Source organism: Choloepus didactylus, chromosome 20 (genome assembly GCF_015220235.1).
Source record: "Choloepus didactylus isolate mChoDid1 chromosome 20, mChoDid1.pri, whole genome shotgun sequence".
Lineage (NCBI taxonomy): Eukaryota > Metazoa > Chordata > Mammalia > Pilosa > Megalonychidae > Choloepus > Choloepus didactylus.
In genome coordinates, this window is record NC_051326.1 from 18,716,213 (window position 1) to 18,743,347 (window position 27,135).

General features: G+C 40.5%; 1 protein-coding gene across 6 annotated transcripts in view; it reads left to right on the top strand.

Moving 5' to 3' along the window:
• The first annotated feature begins 8,170 nt into the window (after positions 1–8,170).
• The window catches only part of TACC1 (transforming acidic coiled-coil containing protein 1), a 152,657-nt gene continuing 133,692 nt past the window's right edge, over positions 8,171–27,135 (top strand). The window contains exons 1-2 of one of the 6 annotated variants that reach the window (XM_037812908.1): positions 9,717–10,461; positions 14,102–14,248. In XM_037812908.1, coding sequence (XP_037668836.1) covers positions 10,379–10,461; positions 14,102–14,248 — 230 coding nt within the window. In that variant the 5' untranslated portion in view covers positions 9,717–10,378. Of the gene's footprint in view, positions 8,494–9,716; positions 10,462–14,101; positions 14,249–27,135 lie in introns of those variants that run through there. The other 5 variants (XM_037812911.1, XM_037812909.1, XM_037812912.1 and 2 more) reach the window with 5 other exon arrangements.

A 27,135-nucleotide genomic window follows, 5' to 3' on the forward strand; every position in this document is an offset into this window, starting at 1 on the left:
TTGTCCCACGCCAAAGCCCATGCTCTTTCTACTACACATTCTAGGCTACTTGCCTGCTGCCCGAGGCAAAGAAGACTAAATGGCAGGGGAGTTCCTTCCGAGTGTCCGAGTGTCCGTTGCAATGAGTAATGAGGTTTTGAAATGAGAATTGTTTTATCTGGAACAGCAATGCCTCCATCTACTGGACAAATATGAGAATGACATCTGACCCCACAGAGAAAAGGAGCCTTTCCTTTCTGCGTCCTCTTTGGATTTCAGGTGCACAGAACCAAATTAATCAGAATCCTTGTTTTCTGACACACTCTCACCATTGATCCAGGAATGGCCATCTTTTATTTATGTATTTAGTAAGTTATTTGTATCCACAAATTCACCACCCAAAACTAGAAACCAGGACCTTGATAACTTCCAACTGACCATATGGTGCCATTCGCTGTTCTAGCCCGCTGCCTCCCATGCTGTAATTCTCTTTCTTCTCTTTCCTTATAGGCTTATGGCATCTATTACAGTTCTCAGGGTTACATAGTTGAATTTTGTTATTTTTTTAAAGCCTGTAAAAACAGTATTATGCTGTATGTAAACCTCTGAAACCTACCTTTTTAAGAGTATATTACTAAGATTCATCCATATCGTTGCAGGTCACTGTGTTTCATTCATTTTGTGAATGGGATTCATTCCATTTGATAAATATTCCAGAGTTTCTTCTTCACTTCTTCTGCTGATGGTCTATTTGGCTGTTTCACAGTTTTCTGCTACTGTGAACACTGCGACTATGATCATCCTGTGCTGGTCTCCTGTCATACCTGTGCAAGGAATGGAATGGCCTTATCAGAAGGTATAAGAATGTCCAACTTTGGAGATAATACCAAACTGTTTTTCAAAGTGGTTGCACCATTCAGCACTTCTACAGCAATGTATAAGAGATCTTGTGGTTCCACGTTCTTTCTAATGTTTGGTATTATTAGACTTTTTTAGCTTTTGCCAATCAGATAGGTATAACATCCCGATTTATATTTCTCTGATCACTAATAATTGAACACTTCTTCATATCTTTATTGGACATACATGTTTTCTCCTCTAGAAGATGTCTGTTTATGTCTTTTCCTTATGTCTCTGTTGGGTTGTGTATGCTCTCCAGTATTTTCCATTCAGTAAATTTTATAGAATATTTATTTGTAGCAGTTCTTTATATGTTCTTAATACTTATCCTTTAATGTTTGTGTATTTGCAAGAAACTTCTCCGAATTTTTAACTTATCTTTTCATTTTCTTTGAAGTGTCTTTTGATGGAAAAAAAATTAATTTTGATATAATCTATGTTAATCTATTCTTTTTTAACTTTTTACTTTGAATTAATTTCAAACCCACAGGACAGGTACAAAAATAATACAAACTTCATGCAGAGAACTCCAACATACCTTATACCCAAGATACGAAGATCCACCAATTTGAACACCGCCACCCGTGCCATAACACTCCATCATCTGTCTGTCTGTCTGTCTGTCTGTCTGTCTGTCTGTCTATCTATCTATCTATCTATCCATCCATCCATCCGTCTAGCCATTTTGTGGACATTTGAGAGCAGGCTGCATACATCTTACTCCCTGAACATGTAGTACTTCCATGTACATTTCCTACAAACAAGGATATTCACTCATGTAATCATCCCAACTGAAACTGTCAAGTTCAAGAAATTTAAGGTTGATATAACTTAGTCTATATTCCAAATTTTTCTTATGTACCAATAATGTCTCTTTGAGCCTTTTCTCCTCCATTCTTAGATCCCATCCAGGATCATGTATTGCATTTAATGTCATTTTCTCTTCCTTCCTTCCTTTCTTCCTCTCCTTCTCCTTTCTCCCTCCCTCCCTCCCTTCCTTCCTTCCATGTGGAAGCATATATACAACATAAACCTTCTCATCCCAACCCATCCCAAGCATACCATTCAGTGGGATTAGTCATATTCATGATGTTGCAGTACCCTCATCACCATCTGTTACCCGAATCTTCCGTTCATCTCAAACGGAAATCCTACCCTCATTTTGCCTTAACTCCCCATTACCCCTGCCCCCCGACCCCTGGTAACCTGTACTCTACTGTATGTCTCTATGAGTTTGCATATTCCCTGATATTTTCTTTGTGGTTACCATGGGGCTTAAATTTAATATCCTAAATCTATAACAATCTTGTTTGCTTTGTTACCAACTTAACTTCAATAGCATACAAAAACTAAGTTCCTATATCCCTCAATCCCCCCATCTGTATGTAGTTCTTGTCGTAAATTACATATTTATACACTATGAGTCCCAAAACACTGATTTATTATTATGTTTTATGCATTGCCTTTTAGATCCTGTAGGAAGTAATATTAGTGCACTTGATGGTGTCCCACCGGTTGCTCAGGCTCTGTTCAGTTTTCTCCATTCTTCCTCTTCTCTTCCTCAGACTGGATGATTTCAATTATGTTATCATCAAATTCACTGATTCTTTCTTCTGCCACTCTAATCTGCTGTTGACCCCCCTATAGGAATTTTCAGTTTCTGGTACTGTGGTCTTCAGCTCTGTTTTGCTCCTTTTCATAATTTCCATCTCTCTATTGATATTCTCTTTATGTTCAGTATTGTTTTCCTGCTTCCCTTTGGTTCTTTGTTCATGTTTTCCTTTAGCTCTTTGAGCATATTTAGGACCATTTTTAAAAAGTCTTTGTCTGGAATGTCCTGAGTCTGGTCCTCTTTATTGATGCTTCTTATGCTTTATTCTTCTCCTTTGCATAGGCCATAGTTTCCTGTTTCCTTGTATGTTCTGTAATCTTTTGTTGAAACCTAGACATTTTGATATTTTAGTGTGTTATCTCTTGGAGTTAGCCTCTGAGGTGTCTGTTCCTTAAGACTGTATCCAGCTGGTGTTATAACAGAGCTAACAAAAAGAAAAAAGAGGAGGAAGAGGAGGAGGAGGAGGAGATAAACAAAACATCTCTCCCAGTCTTTGCAGGTTGACCTGTGTAAGCACACTCCTTCAGGACTTACCCATGCAATGAGTTTGGAGAATAGTTCCAGGCCAAAGGTAGGAGCCCCCGATCCTTTCTGAGCATGCTTCTTGACTTGGGCATGTGTGTGTGGCCTTAGGAATTCCCCTGTTTACGTGGATACAAATGTCTCCTTTTCCCTAGGAAACCATTTGTACACAGTGGAGGCACTGCACTGTGTGTCCTACAGCCATTCATCTTTTGCCCCAGGCAACATGACTCAGCTGCTCTCCCACAGCCTTCTATGCAGGGCAAGTTCTGGAACAGCAAGTTGCTCAGGCTACCACCAGACATACATGCTCCCAGTATGTGCACGAGGGTTACTCTGCTCCCTCCGGAACTAGGACCAGGGCTCCCCACCACGAGCACCAAGCGGGTGAGGGGATATGGGAGTGGCCAGCCAGGACGTCACAGACCCTTCCACTTTTAAGTGCCCTTTTTCTCGATTTGGCCCTCACCCTGTTACTGCACTCTTAACTGTGTTCTGGAGCTTTTGGAAAAATGTCTCTGCCAGTTCTTGCTAGTTGTTCAAAGCTTCTGTGGGGAGACAGAGCTCTGAAGTGTCTCACTTTGCCATTGTTTGGGTGGGTCCAATTGATTCTTTAAAAAAAGTATTTTGGTAACATATATAACACAAAATTTGTCATTTTTAAGTGTACAGTTCAGAGGTATTACATTCATAATGTTGGGCTACATGACAACCGTCCATTACCAAAACTTTTTCATCACCCCAAACAGAAAAGCTATACCCCCCCCAATAATCTCTAATCTACTTTCTGTTAGTATGAATTTGCTTTTTCTCGGTATTTCATGTAAGTGGAATCACACAATATTTGTCCTTTTGTGTCTGGCTTATTTCACTTAGCATAGTGTTTTCAAGGTTCATGTTGTAACTGTATCAGAACTTCATTCCTCTTTACAGCTAAATAATATTCCATTGCATGTATAAACCATATTTTGTTTATCCAGTCATCTATTGATGGAAATTTGGGTTGTTTCCTCAATCTGTTCTTTTCTAGTCAATAATTTTATGGCTTCTTTAAGAAAACGTTCCCATCTAAGTTCCAGAAAATAGTCTCCTATATTTTCTAAAAGTTCTAAAGTTTGCTTTTCTTCCTTTTCTGCCTTTATTACTGGATTTTTTTCAGCAGTTTCCATTCCTGGCTGTGTAGCTCCTCTACCCTGAGGACCTTGGGAAAGTTGTAATATTCTTAAAAAAAAAAAAAAAAAAATGTCAGAGAATCAAATTAACAACGCAAGTATCACATGGTCTGAAGGTTAAGCATCACCTTCCTGAGCAGTGACAACGGTGAATATGGCAAGTCTGGCTTCTGTTTTCTTTCCCACAACCAGCTTCCTTTTTAGTCTTACACAGAGCAGAGGCTCTTCTTGGTCCCGAATCTTGTATTTTCTCCTTTCAGGCCAAGTGCTGCACAAGGGAGGTAAGAAGGGCTAAGGAGCCAGAGTAGGTCCAAATGCCCATTCAAAGTCTTTCCTTGGTATGAGAAGACGAAGTTTTATATCAATTCATACAGTGAGAGTCAATCTTAAGTGGGTAAGGCTGTGCAAATAATACATCAGGGGCCAGAAGGCACTGTGTAGCTGCTGCTCAACTACTCCACATAATCCATCCTTCAAAATAACAACAACAACAGCAATAATGTTGACACCTTTTTCACCCAATCAATGCCAGAAACTATGGTGGAGGTGCCGTTTTCACCATTCTCCACTGTACCTCCAGAGCACCCCTTCTACAGCTCAACCCTTGCTTCCAACCTTCCAGTGGTTCTCCATTGACTCCAGCATCAACTCCACCAGCCTCTTGAGGCAGAGGAGGCCCTGCATGCCCTTACTAGTCACAGCTCCTGGGGCCACTCCTCACACCATAAACTCCTCTCCTTTCTTGGGCCCTTACTGTACCTGTACATACTAACACCTAGAAAAGTCTACTACATTTGTTTGCTTGGTTCCTCTGCGAGACTCATAGCTCCTGCATCTTGCAAAGTACCTGGAATAAAGAAGGAGTGATAATTTGAAGGAGATGAAAAATTAGAGTGAATTTATTTCATTAGCTTAAGACAAACAGAAATTTGTTTATTGTTAGACTTCTAAATCTCAGTGTAATTATTCTTTTAAAATCTTTTCGTGAATATGCATTTTGGAAGAGGGCAGGATGGAAAGAGCTCAGAAATACTTGTTTCCCCAAAGAAGAAAACTTGTCAAAGACATGATAATCATGATAAACTGAATAAATTGTTCCTATAAGAGATGGCTCTTTCCTTGAGTCTCCCACGTCTTTTCTTTTCTGAATTAGCCAAGAGATCAAGAAACTGAGCGTGGAATATACTTTGGAAGTTGGGGTGCATTATAAAACAAACATTCTTACTGCTTTTTTCGGTATGGGGGACTTGCAACAGCTTTATTGAGATATTATTCAGATATCACACAATTCATCCATTTAAAGTGTACAATTCAATGGTTTTTAGTATACTGACAAAGTTGTACAACCATTACCACAATCAATTTTAGAACGTTGCCATCGCCCAAAAAATAAATCCCTAAACCATCTCCTCCATCCTTCCCAGCTACTTTATATCTCTATATAAATACGTTTTATATAAATGGAATCACAGAGGATGTGATCTTTTGTGTCTGGCTTCTTTCACTTAGCATATTGTTTTAAAGATTCATCCATGTTATAGCATGTATCAGTGCTTCACTCCTTTATGTAGGCAAGAAATATTCCATTGTATGGATATACCATACACCAGTTGATAGACATCTGGGTTCTTTCCACCTTTTGGCTATTATGAATAATGCTGCTATGAACATTCGTCTACAAGTTGCTGTATGGACATAAGCTTTCATTTCTGTTGAGTATTTACCTAGGAGTTGAATTGCTAGGTCAAATGGAGCAGGTATGTTTATTTCCTCTCCCCAAATAGATCTACAAATAGCCTTAGGACAGGGTTTGAAGCATTCATTTCCTGGGCCAGTACTATGCCCATAGAGATTCAGTAAGTATTTAGTGGCTGGAATGAATGAATTGATGTTTGCAATTCTAACATGGAACATGGTTGGGAGCTGAGGGGACCTAACAGGCAACATGAATAAAATGAATCTTCAAAACCAAAAACAAAACAAAACAAAAACTCAGATCATGAATAATTTTAACACTGACAGGTAAAAATACAAAACATACTTCTCAGAACTCCAGCTCCCCTTCTGTAAAATGAGAGCAACAATACCATATAGAGTTGTGGGTGTTAAAATGGTTTCATGTCCGAAGAGGCCTCAAACAAAATTGGCAAACATACTTGGCATTTACCTAGCTATATGGCTAGTTAAATTCAATATTGTCCCTCACCCACAAATCAATCCAAGATTTGACCTTCTGTGAACTATTTTCTAGTTTTAACCTTGAAAAGAAAAGACTGGGTTTTCATCTCCCCTTCAGCTCTGGCTTTTGCTGCCCAGTGTGAGATCCCGAGGCCTATGTCTACATTTATGGTCTCAAGGCTTCTAGTTTAACAAGAAAGGAGTCCGTTCACTGATGACTAATCTGCCAGTCTTGCTCTCAGAGTGAGAAGTAGACGTGCCCCTCCACCAAGAGCCCCTTGCACCCATCATTTTACCTGGCACCACCACCCCCCTTCCATGCCGTAAGCTGTTCCCCACCAGCTGCACACTCTTCATTTCTGTGGAATTTGACTTTTGCCCTCAACTGGTGGCATGATCAATCCTTTAAAAAACATGAGTTGTCTACTGTTTAGACATCAAAGACACTCAGTCTTTCTACCTCTTTTCAAAGTGTGATTTTTGAGATCATTCAAGGACAAAAAACAAGTGAGGGAATACTAGGTTTATTTGACTATTATATTTAAATGTGACAGAAAATAACATATCAACTGAATTAATACTTTTAAGGATGGGTTAAATTTTGTCCATTAGGACTATCCCCATGCTAAAATGAGTTTGAAATGATAGCATCTCTAAATTTCAGAACATAAATGCAGTCCAATTCCTTCCATGTTCAGTGACAAAACTCAAGCTAGGACAGAAAAATAGCATCTAGGTTGGCCCTGCTTTATCGACTAGGTAAAAATAATGTGTTATCAGAACACCAACTTAATAATCTAAAAATTGCTAGCCTCAGCCTAATATGTATACAATATAATTTTTGTAAAAGATAGGTACTTCTAAAACACTTGAAACTTTCTAATACGAATTGGCAAAAAAAAAAAAAAGTCTTATAATCTTGCTTACCTTATTTATTATCCTCCTTCTTTTAATAAACAGAACAAAGGAGAAGTTCTGATTCCCTGCTTGTGTACAAATATCCAATTAGCACTGTGAGAACTATATCGCATTTCATTGTAAGGGTCAACATGTACACTAAATGGTTCGTAATTTGTGGAGGTATTTGACAATTCACAGGCATGCCACCCCCCGGCCCTTACCAACAAGTGCACCTTATGATTGCCCCTTTCACCCCCAAGTACTCCCACCCCATCACCCCCAAGAATCATAACCAGTTGTCTTCCAGTGCCAATATGAAGGACAGGGGAGATAGAGCTTTTACTTGGAAGGAGACCCATTTGAGAAAGGGTGCTAATTCCCATGTCACCATCATAGAAAAGTCTAGACTAAGAGAGGACCTGAGAGATGATCATCACCCCACTTACACCCACCCCCTGCACCACACTGTAGGCAGTGATGTGACCTGGGCAATGCATGTGCAAGCGCACATTTTAAGGGCATCCTCACTGCTGTCTTCTGCCAGTTCTTATTGCTGTTATTTTTCAATTAGAAGGGGAAAAAATAGTAAGAGAAGGATGTGGGCGTGTAGGTTTCTTGGAATCCGAAGTTCAGGGTGGAGGGAAAATCCATCAACAACAATGTCCCTAGCACAAAAGTTGGCAAAACAAATAGCTCTTTTTTTAAAACTGAACTTTGTAACAGGAGAAATTTTCTCACAAGGAGGACAGTGTTCCTGAGCCAAGTTTAGGCAGAGGAAAATTTTCCCAGCATGTCAGGAGCGATGCTGACATTCCGTTAAAGAAAAAAAAAAGTGATGGAAAGAAGAGTAAGGGGGGAGAGTCACCAGAATTCAAACAGAGCTTTAAATTCCAGACAGGACTAAAGTTGAGGGTGCCTGGGAAGTCCCTCTGAAGGGAGCCTGCGGCGGGCTTTGCACTGGAGCTCCCAGCCACAGTGGACATTTCCTGTTCTGCCTCTGGAAATTCAAGCCAAAAATTACAAAACATCCTTTTTCCTCTAACCAAGTGCTTGGTTCGCAAACCATCCCCTCCCCACGTCAGTGAGCTCAGGGCCTCGCCATGCCATCTCCTTCCTTCCGCGGAACCCCTCCCTGACCAGTGGCGCTCAGCTTCTCAAGGAGAGATGGATCAGCTGTAGCAGGTGGTGCAAACGAGAGAGCGAAACGGCCCCGGGAACCCAGCTGAAGAGGTAGGACAGGGGGGAGTTGGGAAGGGGGTCTGGGACATCTTCTGTCATCTCGATATTTAGTGAGGGCAGCAACACAAGGCACTTTTGTCCTTTAAGCCTTTGAGCTGATACTGTTATCCCGCTGATGGGTGTGTGAGCCGGGTGGGTGGACTGAAGTGGAATCTGGGAAGTCAGGCATTTCTTTTCTCTCTCTCTTTCCAAACTTAACTTTTATTCTTGAGTCCCTGGAAGTGTATGTTTTGTTTGGGTACCAGTGTGGGAAATATTAATGGCAGAATTCTCGGAAGTAGATATTGTGAATTCCCTGGTTTTTCTGTCTTCTTTTTTTCTGAGTCCCTGAAATGTCAAGGAGACCTCATAAATACCTCCAGCTCTGAATAGATTCAGAGGGAAATGACCAAAGTGCAAGGGCTGGGGAAAGGCATTTCCACCTGGATGAACTGGGGGCCCCAGCTGTTTTCCAGGGCATTGACCATGTATGCTTTCGGCCCACAATGCTCTGTCCTTCCCTTCCCCCACCCACCATCACAGGACGCCTGCCCTGAGTTGTTTCTCCAGGTGTGGGGATGTGGTACAGAGACCTACCACATGGTCAGGGCCCTTGTGTGTTCCTGGGCAGCGTGGCCAGAGCCTGGGTGCTGTCCGAGACTTCTCCGTCTGTGGCGGGGCCAAGCGGCCCATGCAGGAGCCCTTGGCTTCGTTAGGGACGTGCTCCGGCAGTAGGTTGCTGGAAGGCTCTCCTTGGCAGCACACGTGCTGACACTGGACTGAGAACCCGGCATGGCTTCTATACTAGGAGTGCTCGAAAACTTGTGCAGTAGTCAATGTTTCAAATGTCCTTTCTCTGAATTCCTACAGCTTTAATCTGACGCATACATTTTGCTCTTTGGTCACATATTGCCTTGGCCTGCTCCCCAACAGGCTAAATAAATGTGAATTGAAACAAAGTCACACCTACTAGGTGGTGATCCTGAGGCAGCAACTGTCTCCTGTTGAACACTTTATGTGTGCCAAGCGCCATTCTAAGGGCGGTGAGTATTATCATCATCATGCCCATTTTACAGATGAGTAAATTGAGGCTGGGGACTCAACTAGTAAATAAGTGGCAGAGGAAGGAGCTGCCATGCTCTGAAATGGGAAAGAGTGGAGTTGGAATCTTGGTTCCAGCCTGGTCTACCTGCGTAACTTTGGGGAAGAGAACAAGGAGCCTGGGGGGGGGGGGGCAGGAGCCTCTTCTTCCCACTTCCAACAAAGTAGCTCCATCCTTATTTGATTTATATTTTGGGGTTCCAAATTGAAAGGAAGTTTTGAAAAGGATTAAAACAATTTTCAGAACAGCTATCCTGGACCAGGTAGCTGAGTGCTTTGTCTAGGCCAAAAATGACTACATATTGAAAAGAGTTGATTTACAGAGGGATTTCTAGCTGTCCAGGCTCTCAGCTGCCCCCACCCCCACCCCCCATCAACCTCTTAGTTAATGATTAGCTCCTGCCCTGGGACTAGAGGCCCCAAGCCAGCCAGGCTCCGGGGGTGAGTTCTTTGGAGCCTAGCCTATCCTCACATGCTGAGACATGTGGGGAGCAGGACCCCAGAGAGCTTATTTTACAACCTGGGCTCTCTCTGTGTCTTCTCAGAACGTGCCCCTCTCAATTCTGCTTACAGTTATGGGTCACGTGATCAATAGTCCTAATAGCTTATTATTTATCTTCCTTAAATAACAGCTTACTTATTGAGCCAGGGACTGTGCTGAGCACATGACTCAGAGAAGCTACTTAATGCTCACAAAAGCCCTCTAAGGCAGTTTTCCTGGTGATCCCTGCTCTGCTGATGAGGAAACTAAAGCCAGGGACAGTGAGTGGCTTACCCGAGGGCACCCAGCCGGTTGATGATGAAGGCAGGATTGGAGCCCTGTCCTTCCGCGTCTGAGCCACTCTGTCCTGAGTACTTTTTGCAGCCCTGCTTGAAGAGGTAAGAGGGATATTATTGTGAGTGTGGTTTTTATCATATTTCAGCAAAAGATGCCCCTGAGAATAGGCTGAGAAGGACAGAGTCACACGGCCAGGACAGAACGTTCCATGGAAGCAAGGATACTGCTGTGGAAAAGTGAAGTCAGGACTCTTGTCCGAGCCGTTTCCCTGGTGAACTGTGGTCTAGGGCTTCTCTTCTCTGGGGCTTCACTTCCTCCGCTGACAGATGATACGGTTTAGTGTAAAGAACCAGGCTCTGTGACCAGACTGCCTGGGTTCAAATCCCCGCTCTGTCATGTACTAGCTAGGTCATCTTGGGCAAATTATATAGTCCTCTGTGCCTCAGCTTCTTCAGAATAATGATATCCATAATAACTGTGCCTCTTTCACAGAGATATGAGAATAAAATTACCTACCCCTCATAAAGCATTTAGAACTGTGTATGGCACAGTGTATGGCACAATATGTCATAAAGCATTTATGTCATAAAGCATTTATGGCACAGTGTATGGCACAGTGTATGGCACAATATGTCATAAAGCATTTAGAACTGTGTATGACACAATATGTCAAAGAAGCTGTTGGATTAATCCAAGGAAAAGTAGTTAGGTGGCAGACTTGGAAAGAAAAGGCAACTGGATTGAGACTATAAAATGAACACCAGCAAACATAATGTAATTTCAACAGGAGCTGGGAAGAGGCAGGTTGTGCCTGGAATTCAGGGTCTCTGAGAGCCTGGGACCCATGAGAAAGAGGTTAGACGTTCTCCCAAGTGTTAAAGAAGTGGAACTGATAAAACTAGTCTTTAGGGATGTGCCAAATAGGATCCTTTGATTAAATGGAATAAATATAATTTATTTATCTTTGTAGTCCCACCTCTGACCTATTGTTCACTGAAAGCAAAAAAGTTTTGCCTGTTTTTTCAATGAGTAGGTACCATTGACTGGACCACTGGCACTTTTGAGAGGATGACACAAAATTCAAGCTGAGACACAAAATTTAAGAACTAAATATACCTGATAAAATGACAGAAAAGAGATCATGACAAAGAATTTTTTGGCTTTTTCAAAGAACAAATTTGTGAGCACCATCTAAATCTGGAATAAATTTATAATGATCTTGAAACTAGTATGTGTCAGTTTGCCAACTTCTCTTGGAAGTAAAAGTAGGTGAGAAATAAACCAATGACTGGCATTTAGCGAATCCCGCTACGGACCAGGCATTGCTTCACGTGCTTCATATGCATTCTCTCATTTGCCTAACCCTCAGGACTGCCTGTCAGGTGACTGCTATTAATATCCCCAGTTTACAAACTAGGGGGGCAAAGTTTAGAGGAGGAAATAGTATACACAAAAGCACGCAGCTTTAAGTGCTGGAGCTGGGATTCTAACTCAGGACTGTCTGATTTGGATATGGGGACTTAAAGCTTATGTCTTAGTTCTAGTAAATCTACTACTCCTGGATTTTTGTCATTTCCATCTGTTTGAAGAGTACTGTATATGGGTAAAATTGTGAAGCAGGTTGTCTTTTTAGCCTTTCCCTCTGCACTTCCGGAGGCCCTCCTGGCTCCAGGGAATCCTCCCTCCTTTTCTGCAGGGATCTCAGTAACCCTGACAAGGCAGAAAGGGGTTGCAGCTGTGGCTCCCACCCAGCCCTGCTCTGCTCGCATTGCCCTTGTCCCACCGTTTATCTGTTGTTTTTTGTCCATCAAAAACCCTTCCAGTCTATGTGCCTAAGCACCAAACTTCCAACCAGAGACAGAGACGTCCTTGGATAACAGAAATCCTTGCTTCCTTTGTCTGTGACTTTACACAGTTGTTAGAAACTATTTTAATATCAAGACCAATCACATCCCTAGGACATACCCCCCAACTCTCTGGACCCTTGCATTACTGAAAAACTCCTTTATAATGGTATTCGATTTGAGTGGTTTTTTTTTCTTTTTCTTCTTCCTGCTTTGGTCATGGATATAATGAATTGATATTACAACAAATTTTCATGTGTATGCTAGTAATATATACACACATGCCAATATATCTTAAAATATCCACTTGGTTACATTTTGGGTGACATGATTATCTTGATTCATGCATTGGCAAACTACAGGGATTAAATCATACCTACCTACCACTTAAGAAAATTATGTCCATGATTCTGAGCTCCCTGCTTCAAAAGGTCTTCTTCAGAAGTTTTTCCTCCTGGGTTTTCTATGTTCTCCTTTTACTCTGAAATGCATTTATTAGGTTGTAAGTTATGTTTTCAAGGATTGAAAGCCAGGGGTAAAGCTTGCAGCATTTATTGCAACAGAAAGTTAACCCCATCATAGTTAAACATCCTCGACTGATCTTTTATGGAATTTGAACTAAACCTATGAGCCTTATTCAATATCTATGATTCCATGTTTTTTTTAATTATGGGAAATTAATGAAAGATGTTTCCATGAATAATGTTTGCCCTTACTGTGTTATGAATCAATTTTTTGTAGTGTGTCTGGGGGCATGTGCAAGAGAGCAGGAAAAATGTTTCTGAAACAAAACCTGACAAATATTTGCAATGAAAAGTAAATTTAAAGATTGCTATAATTGCACTATAGAAACAATGTAAGTATTAAACAAAATATTCAATCAAAAAAAAAAACAAAACCCTTCCAACTCATGCTAGACTTTCAGCAGTCAGGAAGCAATGGATAAACTAATTCATATGCAGGTGCAGCTCTAGTGGGAGACTTCCAGCCTTCCCTGTGGCAGTGAATAGGGGAACCTTTTAGGGTGCAGACACTCCGCGGGTACACACAGATCACACGGTTGTTACCTGCTCTGTGGCTGGAAACATAAGGTCCTGTCTAGGGTCCAGATTCTAAGCTTTCCAAAGTGCCTTGATAGAGAAGCTGCTTGTCTGAATTTTCAAAGCAATTATAAGCACCAACTCAACAGGGATGGCTCTAGGCAGAAATATGAATTGTGTGTCTTCTCTTTGTCCCTTTCTCTTTCCTAGTGGCCCCTTATTCCCCACCTTCTCAGCCTCTTGCATTCAGACTCCCCTTCTTTCCTCATCTCTGTTAAGTGCTGCCTTCAGACCCTTAATTCACTGAACGACTTTAAAGCATACAACTCCCAAGTGTGAGTATGTTTCTAACAAATATCAAAATTGTTAGGCTAAAAACAAGATGACCGTGAAATTTCGGAATCAGTTATCAGTTTGGGGAGGGTTTTTAAAGGTTTGGTATAGATCCTTCTTAGACCCTGAAATCACACACTATAAACTAGTACTCATTATGGAGGGTCCCAGCATAAGGTGGTAGGGGAAGGGAGGAAAATCTTTTGTCAATCCCAGACCACCCAAAATATACAGGGTTGGGGACTGAATGGAAGCTTCTATACCTCCTGCACTTTCAGCCCTGGAGAGACAGTAAGGATTCTTCTTTAGTCTCACCCTCTATTCTTAAAAAGAGGTTCCAAAGAGACACAAGCAGGCAGAAACACCCAAAACAGCAGAGACAATATCGAGACAGAACAAAATGCCCTAAGGCAACAAGGGAAGGGTTGGTATGCTCTTTTCAGTGTGGGACTCTCCTAGACCCTTGGAACTTTCCATAGCTTGCCTTTCTGGCTAATTATTACCATCTGTGTGGTTGCTGGCAGCTGCTCTTTGCTGGGCCTGCTGGGCCTACCAGTGGAGTTGTCGGGCCAGCCTGAGGGCTGTACCAGCTGCAGCCAGCTGCCGAGGCCCCCTCGAGTTTTCTGCAGAAACAAGCAGGCACATCCACTGACGGTGGACCCAGCTGATGGGTAAGTGGCTTGCCTTTCTATCTGCCTCCTCACCTCGTGCAGTTGGTCCTCCAGAACCCGTCTGGTTTTCTAGTCTCACTTTTTCTTTTTCCAGCATGGATGTGGTAGGTCTGCACCTCAGCAAATGTGAGCAAGCACAGTCTGTTCCTTTCCTTGGGGTGGCTCCACAACCAGCATGCACTGCACATCCTTGCATAGAAGGGGGGATACGTCATGGAAAAGAGAGGCCTGGATATACTTTAGTAAATAAACAACTGTCAGGACATTAGGCACATATCAGCGTTAGTCTGGTAAGTCATTTAAAGGCTGCTTCTAGAATCACAGAACATCAGAGCTGAAAGGGATCTTAGCAGCTCTCTTTTTTAAATTCTCCACTTTACAGATGAGAATGAGGCCCAGAGAGGAAATGACTTGCCCAAGGTCACAGAGCTAGTGTCCAGGGTCCCTTCTATTTCTCCAAATCAAAGTTTCATGGACATTGGATATTTTCCATTTGCCCCTTTAGATCCATTCTTTACCCTTCTCCCTTCTTCTCCGTGCCAGGAGACTAACCTGATTGTTTCCTTCCTCATTGGCTTCCAGTGAGGTTCAGCTCTTCCCCCAGACCTATAGGACTAGGATAGAAACAGGGTCCCCACACTGTAGAGCTCTGGGTACTGCACTATCTCTTGAGGCCTCCAAATGCTACTCAGACCTTTGCAAACAATCCCTTCATTAAACTCTCAAATTGGACAGCGATACCTGCCAGGGCCCTGACCAATAAATATGATACATACAATCATATATATATATATATATATATATATATATATATATATATATATATATATAATTAAAGACATTTTATTACAGAAAGAAAAAACCTATATGAAAGGAAGATGGACCTGATATTTAGATTGAGGGTTTATTAGTTTCCTATAGCTGCTGTAACACATTAACACACAAATGGTATCTGTTCCAGTTTGCTAATGCTGCTGGAATGCAAAATACCAGAAATGGATAGGCTTTTATAAAGGGGGTTTATGTGGTTACCAAGTTACAGTCTTAAGGCCATAAAAGTGTCCAAGCTAAGGTGTCAGTGAAAGGGTACCTTCACAGAAGAATGGCCAATGGCATCTGGAACACCTCTGTTGTCTGGGAAGGCACATGGCTGGTGTCTTCTTCCTTTGCCCCAGGTTGTGTTTCAGCTCCTCTCTCAGCTCCTATGAGTTCTTCAAAATGTTGCTCTTGGGGCATTTGTCCTCTCTTAGCTTCTCTGGAGCAAAGTGTCAGCAAAAGTCTGCTTTCAGCAGCTGTCTTCAAAATGTCTCTCTCAGCTGCAGCTGCACTAAGTTCCTTCTGTTTGTCAGCTCTTTTATATGGCTCCAGTGATTTAATTAAGACCCACCCTGAATGAGTGGAGTAACACCTCCATGGAAATTATCCAATCAAAGGTCGTGCCCATAGTTGATTGAGTCACATCTCCATGGAAACACTCAATCAATAGGTTCCAACCTAATCAACACTAATATATCTGCCCACACAAGATTGCATTAAAGAACATGGCATTCTGGCGGACATAATACATCCAAACCGGCACATTGGTATCCTAAAACAATAGAAATGCATTCTCTCACAGTTCTGGAGGCCAGAAGTCTGAAATCAGTACCACTGGACAGAAGTGAAGGTGTTAGCAGGGCCTACTCCCTCCAGAGGCTCTACCTTGCCTTTTCCAGCTTCTGGTGGCTGCCAGCATTCCTTGGTTTATGGTTGGATCACTGCAATCTCTACTTCCATGGTCACATTGCCTTCTCCTCCTCTGTTGCCAAATCTCCATCTGTCTGTCATATGAAGACACTTGTGATCACCTTTAGGGCCCACCCAGGTAATCCAGGTTAATCTCTCCATCTCAAAACCTTTAACTTAATCACAACTGCAAAGATCCCTTTTCCAGGGATTAGGACCTGATATCTTTGGGAGCCATCATTTGGCCTACAACAGAGGGCTATGGAGGCACAGGAGAATCCTTCAGAACAATTCTAATGGCACACATATATTGACAGTCCTGTGCTTGACGGATCATTGCCCAGTCTTTGGGGGATATATATTGTTGAAGATACCTCACCCCACAGATTATCTAATTCTCTTGTCTTTGGGCCCTGGCAACTGGATGCCACTGTAACATTCCAGTCTGAAGCCAACTGGTTGGTCATCAGGCAAAGCTCTGGAGGAGACTAGAGAGTGGGAAAATGTGATGGTGACATAAAACTGTAGAAAAGCCTAGCATAGGGACATTTAGTCTGTGGAAGTCATTTGACTCAAAAGATAGAATCCTAGAGTATGAAAGCTGGAAGGTCCTCAGAAATTACCTGGCTCCATCAGCTTCTTTTACAGAAAAGGAAACTGAGGCTGGGAGAGAAGTTTCTTAAACATGGTTGGTTAATGACAGATCCAGGACTTAAATACAAGTCTGGTTCTCTCAATCCAAGGACTTTTCCACAAAACCACCCCATCACAACTTCTTACAAACTGCCCTCTTTCTAGCAATTCTTTGAATATTCTTTGTAGGATTTCCATTCTGATTGGTTCCACTTACTGGAGGTGGGTAGGCAGTAGGGATACCCTAGACACTGGGTTTATGCCACAAATGGAGGAAAGAAACAATGCTGAGAATTGTGGCTTAGATCAGAGTTACTCAAAAGTATGAGTCCCAAAACAAGATAAGGGGCCTGTGCTGGAATAATAAATCAACACAGTTTCCTTCATTGAGAAAGTCTTGCTATGAAAAAATGTCAGCTGAATTAAACTGTGCACTTAGTGATATAGTTGGTTTATATTCTGGCCCAAGTTCCTTATCTCATCACGGACTTGTGAAATTATTACTGGCTAGAGATTACCGGTCAGAGTGCCTCACTGCTGCTTGAGCAAACCTACCCCACTTATAGGCCATGATGATAGAATATAAGAAAGATGATAATAGTCCCTCTGTCCAGATGGCATCTAGATGGTGGAGTCCAGTTCTGGGGCCATTCTTTAAGAGGGATAAAGACGTTTCAGAAATATCCAACAGTATCTGACTCAAAGAGCACTCAGAGGATTCAAAGAGAAACAATTTTAAAAGTGCTTACAACAGTGTACAGCACATGGTAAATAATTCAATAAATAACAGTTATTATTATTATATCATCATCATCATTATCTAGCACAAGATGACTATGGCAAGTGAGTAGCATATGAAGAATCTAGAGATTTCCAGCCTGAAGAAAATTTGGTAGGATACAGGGAGTAGAATGCCCACTTTCACATATTTGAAGGATAGTCATATAGAAGAAAGTAACTACTTTTGTATTTGTTCATTCAACTAATATTTTTTGAATATCCACTATGTTTCTAGGCACTTTCCTAAGCACTTTAGAAGATAGCTGTGGACAAGACTAATGATGTCCCAGACCTCATAGTTGGGAGTTGGCTATGAAATAATATACAAAACCAAAATAATTTCAGAAAGAACCAAGACGAGATAAACTGATAGGGAATGACCATAGTGTGGGGGACAGGAGATGCTTCTTCAGTAGTTCGGAAAGTCTTTCATAAGGCAGTGATGTTTGAGTTGAGTCCTGAATAAGAAAGAGCAGCCACACGAAGATGTGGGGTAAAAGGAATTCAAGCAGAGGGTCAGCAAGTGTCACCCAAGATGGTTAAAATTATTGGCAGATAGATTTTGACTAAATATAAGAAAGTAAATGTCAACATCAGGTAGTTTTTTTAATTAGCTTTTTATTTTAGGACACTTTTAGATCTACAGCAAAACTGCTAAGAGAGTATGGAAAGTTCCAATACACCCCACATTCTGGTTTGCTAATGGTGCTGTTTTGCAGAACACCAGAAATGGATTGGCTTTTATAAAGGGGGTTTATTTGGTTACAAAGTTACAGTCTTAAGGCCATAAAGTGTCCAAGGTAAGGCATCAACAACAGGGTACCTTCACCGAAGGATGGCCACTGGCATCCAAAAACCTCTGTTAACTGGGAAGGCATGTGGCTGGCATCTGCTTGCTCCCAGGTTGCGTTTCAAAATAGCTTTCCCCAAAATGTCAGTATCAGCTTCCAGTGGCTGTCTTCAAAATGTCTCTCTCAGCTGCAGCTAGCAGTGAGCTCCTTCTGTCTGGCTATATTTATAGGGCTCCAGTGAACTAATCAAGGTCCACACTGAATGGGCGGGGCCACACCTCTATGGAAACATTCAATGAGAGGTCACACCCTAAGCAAATGTGTCACTCACAGTTGGGTGGGTCACATCTCCATGGAAACATCCAATCAATAAGTTCCAACCTAATCAACACTAATACATCTGCCCCCTTAAAACTGCATGAAAGAACATGACGTTTTGGGGGACATCCAAACTGGCACCCCCCACATCCCATTTTCCCTATTATTAAGATCTTACATTAATATTCTACATTTGTCACAATTAATGAACCAATATCGATGCAATATTTTTAACTCAAACCCATAGTTTATCCAGAGTTTCTTAGTTTTTACCTAATATCCTCTTTCTGTTCCAGGATCCCATCGAGGACACTACATTACATTTAATTGTCATGTCTCCTTAGGTTCCTCTTGGCTTTTGACAGTTTCTCAGACTTTTCCTTGTGCTTGATCATCCGGACAGTTTGGAGGGGTACTGGTCAGGTATTTTGTAAAATGTCCCTTAAATGGGATTTGTCTGATGTTTTTCTCATGGTTAGACTGAGTTTGTGAGTTTGGAGGAGGAAGACTACAGAGGTTAAGTGCCATTTTCATCACATCATAGCAAGGTACCTGCTTTCACCATGACATATCACTGTTGATATTGACCTTGAACACCTGCTTATGTTGTGTTTGCCAGGTTTCTCCACTATAAAGTTACCCTTTTTCCCCCTTTCCACACTGTACTGTTTGGAAGGAAGATACTATGCACAGCCCACACTAAACGAATGGAGAGTAGGCTCCACCTGTTTAAGGAAGGAGTACCTACATACATTATTTGGAATTTTTCTTTATGGGAGATTTGTCTCTTTCCCCTCACTTATTTATTTATTCAATCATTTATTTGTATTTGTATGGACTCGTGGATACTTATTTTACCCTTTGTGTTATAATCCAATAATACTTTATTTTATTGCTCAAATTGTCCCACCTTTGGTATTTCGGAATTCTTTCAGTTGACTCCTGTATCTCCCCAGCATTGTGGGTTTTGTTTGTTTGTTTTGAACACTTTCTGATATAGTGTTCTGATACTTCAAGATGCCCCAGGCTTATCTTGTGTATTTCCTGTTCCAGTCCTGGAATCAGCCATTTCTCTAAATAGCTCCACTTCCTTTTATTAGAGAATGGTATTAAAAAACAAGATCTGGACACTAGGTGTGCTGTTGCTTCTAGGCCCTCTCAGCTAAAGAGAAAGGAAAAATACGTGTGTGTACTAAACCATGACTCTACACATCAATAAATAATTCTGTATGTAAACATCTGTACCCATATTAAGCTAAACATGAGTTAATACAGATATTCCAACTCTAATCCATCACCACATGGATCATTATAGATTTCTCCCCTTGCTCACCTCTGACTTCCCACTCCAACAATCAAAAACCTGTCTCCCACCATCCACCATCCATCTACTTAATTGTTCAATTCCAATATACATGTATGGTAGTATTAGAATTATTATTCCTATGGAAACTATCAGCTAGATTACAGTGCTCTTGCACAGTTTCTTTCGCCTTTAGTCTTACAGACTCCACTCATTTCCAAAGTTAGTTCAGTCCTCACTTCTTCCCCCAGTGAGATTGTTTCATTCATTTGTAGTACAGTTAGATTGTTTTGTCATTGTCTGCATTCCATCCTAAGATCCTTCCCCCATCTCCACCTCCCAAATGACTTTTTTACCTTTGCATACATTAAGATTCACTGAATGTATTATAAAGTTCTATGGGTTTTAGCAAATGTTTTGGGTCATGTACCCACCATTACAGTATCATACAGAATAGTTTCATGCCCAAAAAAGCTTATTGGGAAGTAACACCCAGGAAAGGAAAAGAAGAGAGAGCAAGATTGGGCAGGAGAACTTTCAGACTGTGATGCAGACCTGACAAAGTCTGTGCCAGCCTAATGGGGAGCTCCAAAGCAAAGACTGCCCATTAGGGGACTCCCATGTTGGGCAGAAACAGCCAAGACTTTATTCAATCCCCTTGTACAGTCATTGGCTGGGAACAGCTAGAGAAGACTGTTCTCGGCTCAAAAACTGAGGTAGGCCCTGAAGGCACTAACACTTGGAGGCTATCAGCTAACCACATTCCATAAAGATGGGCTGCTAAGTCCTTTCTTAGAGGGAGATCTGAGTGCTACAACTGTGTCTGCCAGAGATAACTTTCACAATTCCAAGCAGAGGTTTCCTGGCCATTGGTCAGGAATCTTGAGCAAAGGATTCCTGCATTAGGTAGGATTTGAGACCAGATGATCCCATTGCGCCTTCCAGCTCTTGGGCATCTGACAGCCTTTCAGCTGCTTTGATCCATGTGACCCAGGTAGGCCATTTCTCACATTCTGCCCACCTTGTTCAAGTCCTTGCTTCCCTTCTTGCACTGACCATCTTATGCCCTGTTCTGTCCTTGAGGTGGGATCAGAAATCCTCCTTTTCCCCAGGGACCTTTCATGGAGGTGCAGGAGTCTGCTATTGTCATTATTTTAGATCACAAATGATATTTTTTAATGGTTACAGTACTAACAGCAATGTGGATCACTAAGTTGAACATAGATTAAAAGCTTGTGACCACAGCAAGAAAATTGAAAAATTCAAAGCTAAGACCACATAAAGCAAATCCTGGTCTGAAGTGTCTCCTCCCTAGAATGCAGAAAGAGCAAACCAGCAGCACTCCCTACTGATCTAGGCATCTACTGCACCAGGCCAGACATGAGATGTTTCTTTCCCTCCATCCCAAATTCCATGCCCATGGATGACCCAGGATTTTCATCTGCAGGTGCACAGTCATTCCAGTGCAATTCCAGTTAGTCTTTCTCTGCAGGAAGGTGGAAAACTTTCAGAATCCCTGAAAAAACAGCAGCTCTGAGGTTTTGCTCTACCTGTGCTTACACTTCTTTTTATTTTACTTGAGGTTAAAAACCTGTTTTATTCTTTTAATTTGGCAGATCTGTCTGGTTCATGAACATCCTAAGATAAATAATTAAGGTCTCTATGTGATCTCTTTAGTATGGTCTTAACTTTCAAGCCCAAAGAATTTTTTTATATTACTTTGTCTTTCTTTAGAGATTTCCTTTAAATGTTTGCTTCTGCTTTGTAGCATTTTTTTTTTATATATTCATGCTGCTATTTTTATACAGTGAACTGTGCAAGCTGATTTTAATTCCAAAGGCTCTCAAATTAAAGAGCTTCCTTTACCCCAGGCACTCAGGATTCTTGCCAGCCTACTGTTTTTTTCTGTCTGCTTTGTCATTTCTTGCTTGAATGACTAAAGCAGGAACCTGCTGGGTTATTGAGTGGAAAGCATTAGTGGAGGAACTCTCCCCACCCACCCACGCCCAGCGCAGACATTGGGGTTGGAATCCATGTTTAAATACCCAAAGGTTGCCCCAGGTCACTACTCCAAAGTTAGATGAGACCAGAAAAAAAAAAGCACTAAAAGTTAATATTCCAAGAAGGCACTTGTGGTTACTGAGTCCAGGATGTTTGAATTATAGGTAAGTTCTGTCTCTACCTATAAAAAAAAGACTGCTTTTTAAAAAATCAGTAAAAAAGCACTCAAAGGGCAGCACACTGTCCCCAGATCACAGAAGAACAAAAATGACAAGTAAATAAAATAAAAAGTTAAAAATGTTGGGGGGGGGGGGGACTTGCTTTCATCCTCTCCTTAAGAATACAGACTGAAATTTTTAACTTCGCAGCTGTTTCCACAGTAGGAAAGTTGGGCCACAGGTCTGGAGCACTAGCTCTCCTCTGGTACTGCTTACTTATTATAGGTGACAGTCGCATCACCTTAAAACAAGAGGAAGAAAAAGCCTTTTTTTTTTTTTTGCCAGAATTTGGTTTTGCTAGCACAGTGTTAAAGAACAGACACACAGAGTAGCTAGTGGAATTATAGAGGAATTTCTGAGAAGTGTCTTTAGGCAAAAGGTGCTTGGCTGGAAACCTGCACTGAAAACTTATCTTGCAAGTAAGCATGTGACTCTCTCCTGACTTAATTTTCTTCCAGTCCCAAGGGTTCCAAGGTCAGAGATCTTGGTCTGATCTTGGTTGCTTGCATGTCCACTCTTCAGAGTAAACTGAGAACAAACCAAAAAATATATCACCACAGGTATTTCCTTTCTTTGACACAGAGTGTACCTGGTATGGATATTAAAGTAAAAAAAAATTATTTTCTAATAAAAATAACAGATACATAACCTTTGTGTTTGTATTAAATACAGATAAAGGAAATAATTATTATGGAACAAGCAAAGGACCAGGTGTGGTTAGGGAAATCTGACTCCTGGATCCAGATTTGCCCCTGTCTCTATAACCTTGGGAAGTCTCTGCCGCCTCAGGGCCTAAGTTTACTCAAATTAAAATAAGAAGGCAGAAGGGCCTTGGCCTTTTAGAATTGATTTTTTGTTATATTTAGGCAAGGCCAAAACAATGATGTCAGGTGAGGTTAGGGTATGGATTTGTGAGAGAGTCATCTTGAGGCTGGTAGCAGGCCTCATGCAACTCTCACCTCTCCAACATTTTTGCAACAATGAAATCAGATTAAGATAGACATCAAGGTAGGCATTTCAGTAAATATTTGATGAATGCATGCATGAATGCATGAATCACTCAGGACAGCCTTGAGGGAGTAGAGGAAGGAAAGGTTCAATCGGAGGAAGTTTATTTGGGCTAGGACATAGATTTGCTCGGTAGTGATGGCTGTGGGGGCAGTTTTATGGACAGATTTAGCTGGAGCTGAGCTTCAGCCTCTTATTTTCATTTTTCCTTTCAGCTGCAGCTTCTTCTCAGGACTAAAGCGTTAAGTCACTGCCTAGCCACCAGCTGAAATAGGCTCTATCCAAACCCAGGCAACAAGATTCAGGTCCCCTGGGATCTCTGAGGTCAATCAGCCAGGGGAGAAAGGCCTGAAAAAGTGAACAGAAAAAGAAAGCCAGAGAAATTAAAAGGGAAAGGAGAGAAAAGAACAAAAAGATGAAGTGAAAGGAAGAGACACCTTCACTGATGAAAGTGGTGTCACCAATAAATGCTACAGGTAAAAGCCTTTTTTTTCCCCTAAACTTCAGGTAAAAGGCTTTTTTCTTCCTAAACTTTTTGTTTTGAAATAATTTCAAACATAGAGAACAGCTGCAAAATAATAGAAGACTCATACAGAGAAGTCCAACATACACCCTCCCTTGCCAGATACCCAGATCGACCAATTTTAATATTTTGACGCATTTGCTGTATCATTCTATCTATCCATTTATCTATCTAACCCTATATCAATCCATCCATCTATGAATGCATCAATTTTCTAAACATTTGAAAGTAAGTTGCATACTTCATACTCCTTGAAACATAATACTTCCATGTACATTTCCTAAGAATAAGAATATTCACTTATGTAACCCTTAAGTACAGTTATCAAGTTCAAGAATTTTAGCATTGATATAAAGTTTTCAGTTTATATTCCAATTTTTTTCATATATTCTATAATGCCCTTTTTTAAAAATTCAGTTTTATTGATATATTCACATATCATACAGTCGTCTGTGGTGTACAATCAGCTGTTCACAATACCATCATTTAGTTGTGCATTCATCACCACAATCTATTTTTGAACGTTTTCCTTACACCAGAAAAGGTAAAAATAAGAATAAAAAATGAAAGTAAAAAAGAACACCCAAATCATCCCCCCACTCCCATGCTATTTTTCATTTAGTTTTTGTCCCCGTTTTTCTAGTCATCCATCCATTCACTGGATAAAGGGAGTGTGACCCACAAGGCTTTCACAATCACATTGTCACCCTATAATGCCCTTTTTTAAAAAAAAAATTCAGTTTTATTGAGATATATTCACACACCATACCCTATAATGCCCTTTTGAGCTTTTTCTTCCCCATTATTAGATCCAGTCCAGTATCATGTATTGCATTTAATTGTCATTGTCTCTTTAGTTGCTCTCTCTCTCTCTTTTTTTTAATTGTGGGAACAGCTATACAATAAACTTTCCCATCTCAACCATTCCCAAGCCTACCATTCAGTGGGTTTAATCACATTGACCACCAGCCATTACCAGAAATTCCATCACCCCAAACAGAAACCCTGTAGCCATTAAGCATTGAGTCCTCATTGCCTGTTTCCCCCACCCCTGGTACTTTCTCTAAATATTTGCATATTCTAGCTATTTCGTAAGTGGAATCATACAATATCCCTCCCTTTGTGTCTTACTTATTTCACTCAACATGATGTCTTTAAAGTTCACCCACATATTGCCATGTATCAGGACTTCATTCATTTTTAAGGCTGAGCAATATTCCATTGTATGTATAAACCCTAATTTGTGTATTCTTTCATGTGCTGATGAACATTTGGTTTGCTTCTACCTTTTGGCTAGTAACACTGCTATGAATGTTGGTGTATAAATACCTGTCCAAGTTCCTGCTTTCAATTATTTGGGGTATGTACCACCTAAAGTGGGATTGATGAGTCATTTGGGAATTCTGTGTTTAACTTTTTAAGGACCTGCCAAACTTCTTTCCACAGTGACCGCACCATTTTACATTTCCACCAATAATATACAAAGATTCCTATTTCCCTCCATCCTCACCAGCACTGATTATTTTCTGTTGTTTTGTTCGTTTGTTTGTTTGTTTAAATAACAGCCATTCCAGTTGGTGTGAAATGATATCTCATTGTTGTTTTTATTTGCATTTCCCTAATTGCTAAGGATGTTGAGCATCTTTTTATGTGTTTATTGGCCTTTGTGTATCTTCTTTAGGGAAATGTTTATTCCCTAGAAGTCCCTTGCCCTTTTTAATTGGGTTGCTTTCTTGTTGAGTTATAGGAGTTCTTTATATATTCTGGATCTCTATTTTTTTTTTTTTTTTTTGCCTTTTTTAATTAGAGAAGTTGAAGGTTTAGAGAAAAATCTTGCAGAAAATGCAGAGTTCCCATATACCCTTCCCCTGCCACACACACACAGTTTTCCCTATTATTAACTCTTTCCATTAGTGTGGTATTATCTTTATTAAAATTGATGAAACAATATTATTATATTAACCATAATCCAGTTTGCATTAGGGTTCACTGTGTTGTATATTCCTATGTTTTTTTTTTTAATTTTTTATTCTAGTAACATATATATATACCCTAGAATTTCCCCTTTTAACTTCATTCAAATATGTAGTTCAGTGGTATTAATTCCATTCACAATGCTGTGCTACCATCACCACCATCCATTACCAAAACTTTTCTATCACCCCAAACAGAAACTCTGTACCACTTAAGCATTAATTCCCCATTCCCTATCCCCACCTTGGCCCCTGATAACCTGACTTCTAGTTCCTGACTCTATGAATTTGCCTGTTCTATTTCCTGTTAGTGAGATCATACAGTATTTGTCCTTTTGTGTCTGGATTATTTCACTTGATATGATGTCTTTAAGGTTCCATGTTGTTGCATGTATCAGAACTTCATTCCTTTTTATGGCTGGATATATTCCATTATATGTATATATCACATTTTGTTTATCCATTCATTGGTTGATGGGCACTTGGGTTGCTCCGTCTTTTGGCAGTTGTGAATAATGCCCCCATGAATATCAGTGTATAAATATCTGTTGGAGTCCTTGCTTTTGATTCTTTTGTGTATATAACTGGAAGTGGGATTGCCAGGTCATACAGTAATTCTATATTTAACTTTCTGAGAAACTGCCAACCTGATTTCCACAGTGGCTATACACTTCACATTTCCACCAACAATAAACAAGTGTTCCTACTTCTCCACATCCTCTCCAACACTTGTTATTTTGTGTTTTTTTTTTTTTAAGATTTAACTCCCATTCCTTGTTATTATTATTTTTTTATAGTAGCCATTCTAGAGGGTGTGAAATGGCATCTCATTGTGATTTTGATTTGCATTTCCCTAATGGCTAATTATGTTGAGCATCTTTCCATGTGCTTATTGGCCATTTGTGAATCTTTTTTGGAGAAATGTCTATTCACATCTTTTGCCCCTTTTTAAATTGGGTTATTTGTCTTTTTGTTGTTGAGTTGTAGGAGTTCTTTAAATATTCTGGATATTAAACCTTTATTAGATATATGGTTTCAAAATATTTTCTCCCTTTCCTTTGGTTGCCTTTTTACTTTCTTAATAATGTCCTGAAATACTCAAAAGTTTTTATATTGATAAAGTCCAGTTTATCTATTTTTTTCTTTTGTTGTTCCTGCTTTCAGTGTAAAGTCTAAGAAACCATTTCCTAACACAAGGTCTTACAGATAATTCTGTATGTTTTCCTCTAAGAATCGTTTTAGCTCTTATTGAGGTTTTTGGTCCATTTTGAGTTAATTTTTGTGTATGGTATGAGGTGGTGGTCCATTTCATTCTTTTGCAATGTGGATATCCAGTTTTCTCAGCACCATTTGTTGAAGAGACTGTTCTTTCCCAATTGAGTGGACTTGACTTCCTTGTCAAAAATCAACTGACTGTAGATGTGTGGGTTTATTTTTGTGCTCTCAATTCTGTGAAATTGGTCTATATGTTTGTCTTTTTTGCCAGTACCACACAATTTTGATTATCGTAGCTTTGTAATAAGTTTTGAAATTGGGATGTGTGAGTCATCCAACTTTGTTCTTCTTTTTCAAGAGGGTTTTCACTGTTTGTGGTCCCTTGCCCTTTCATATGAA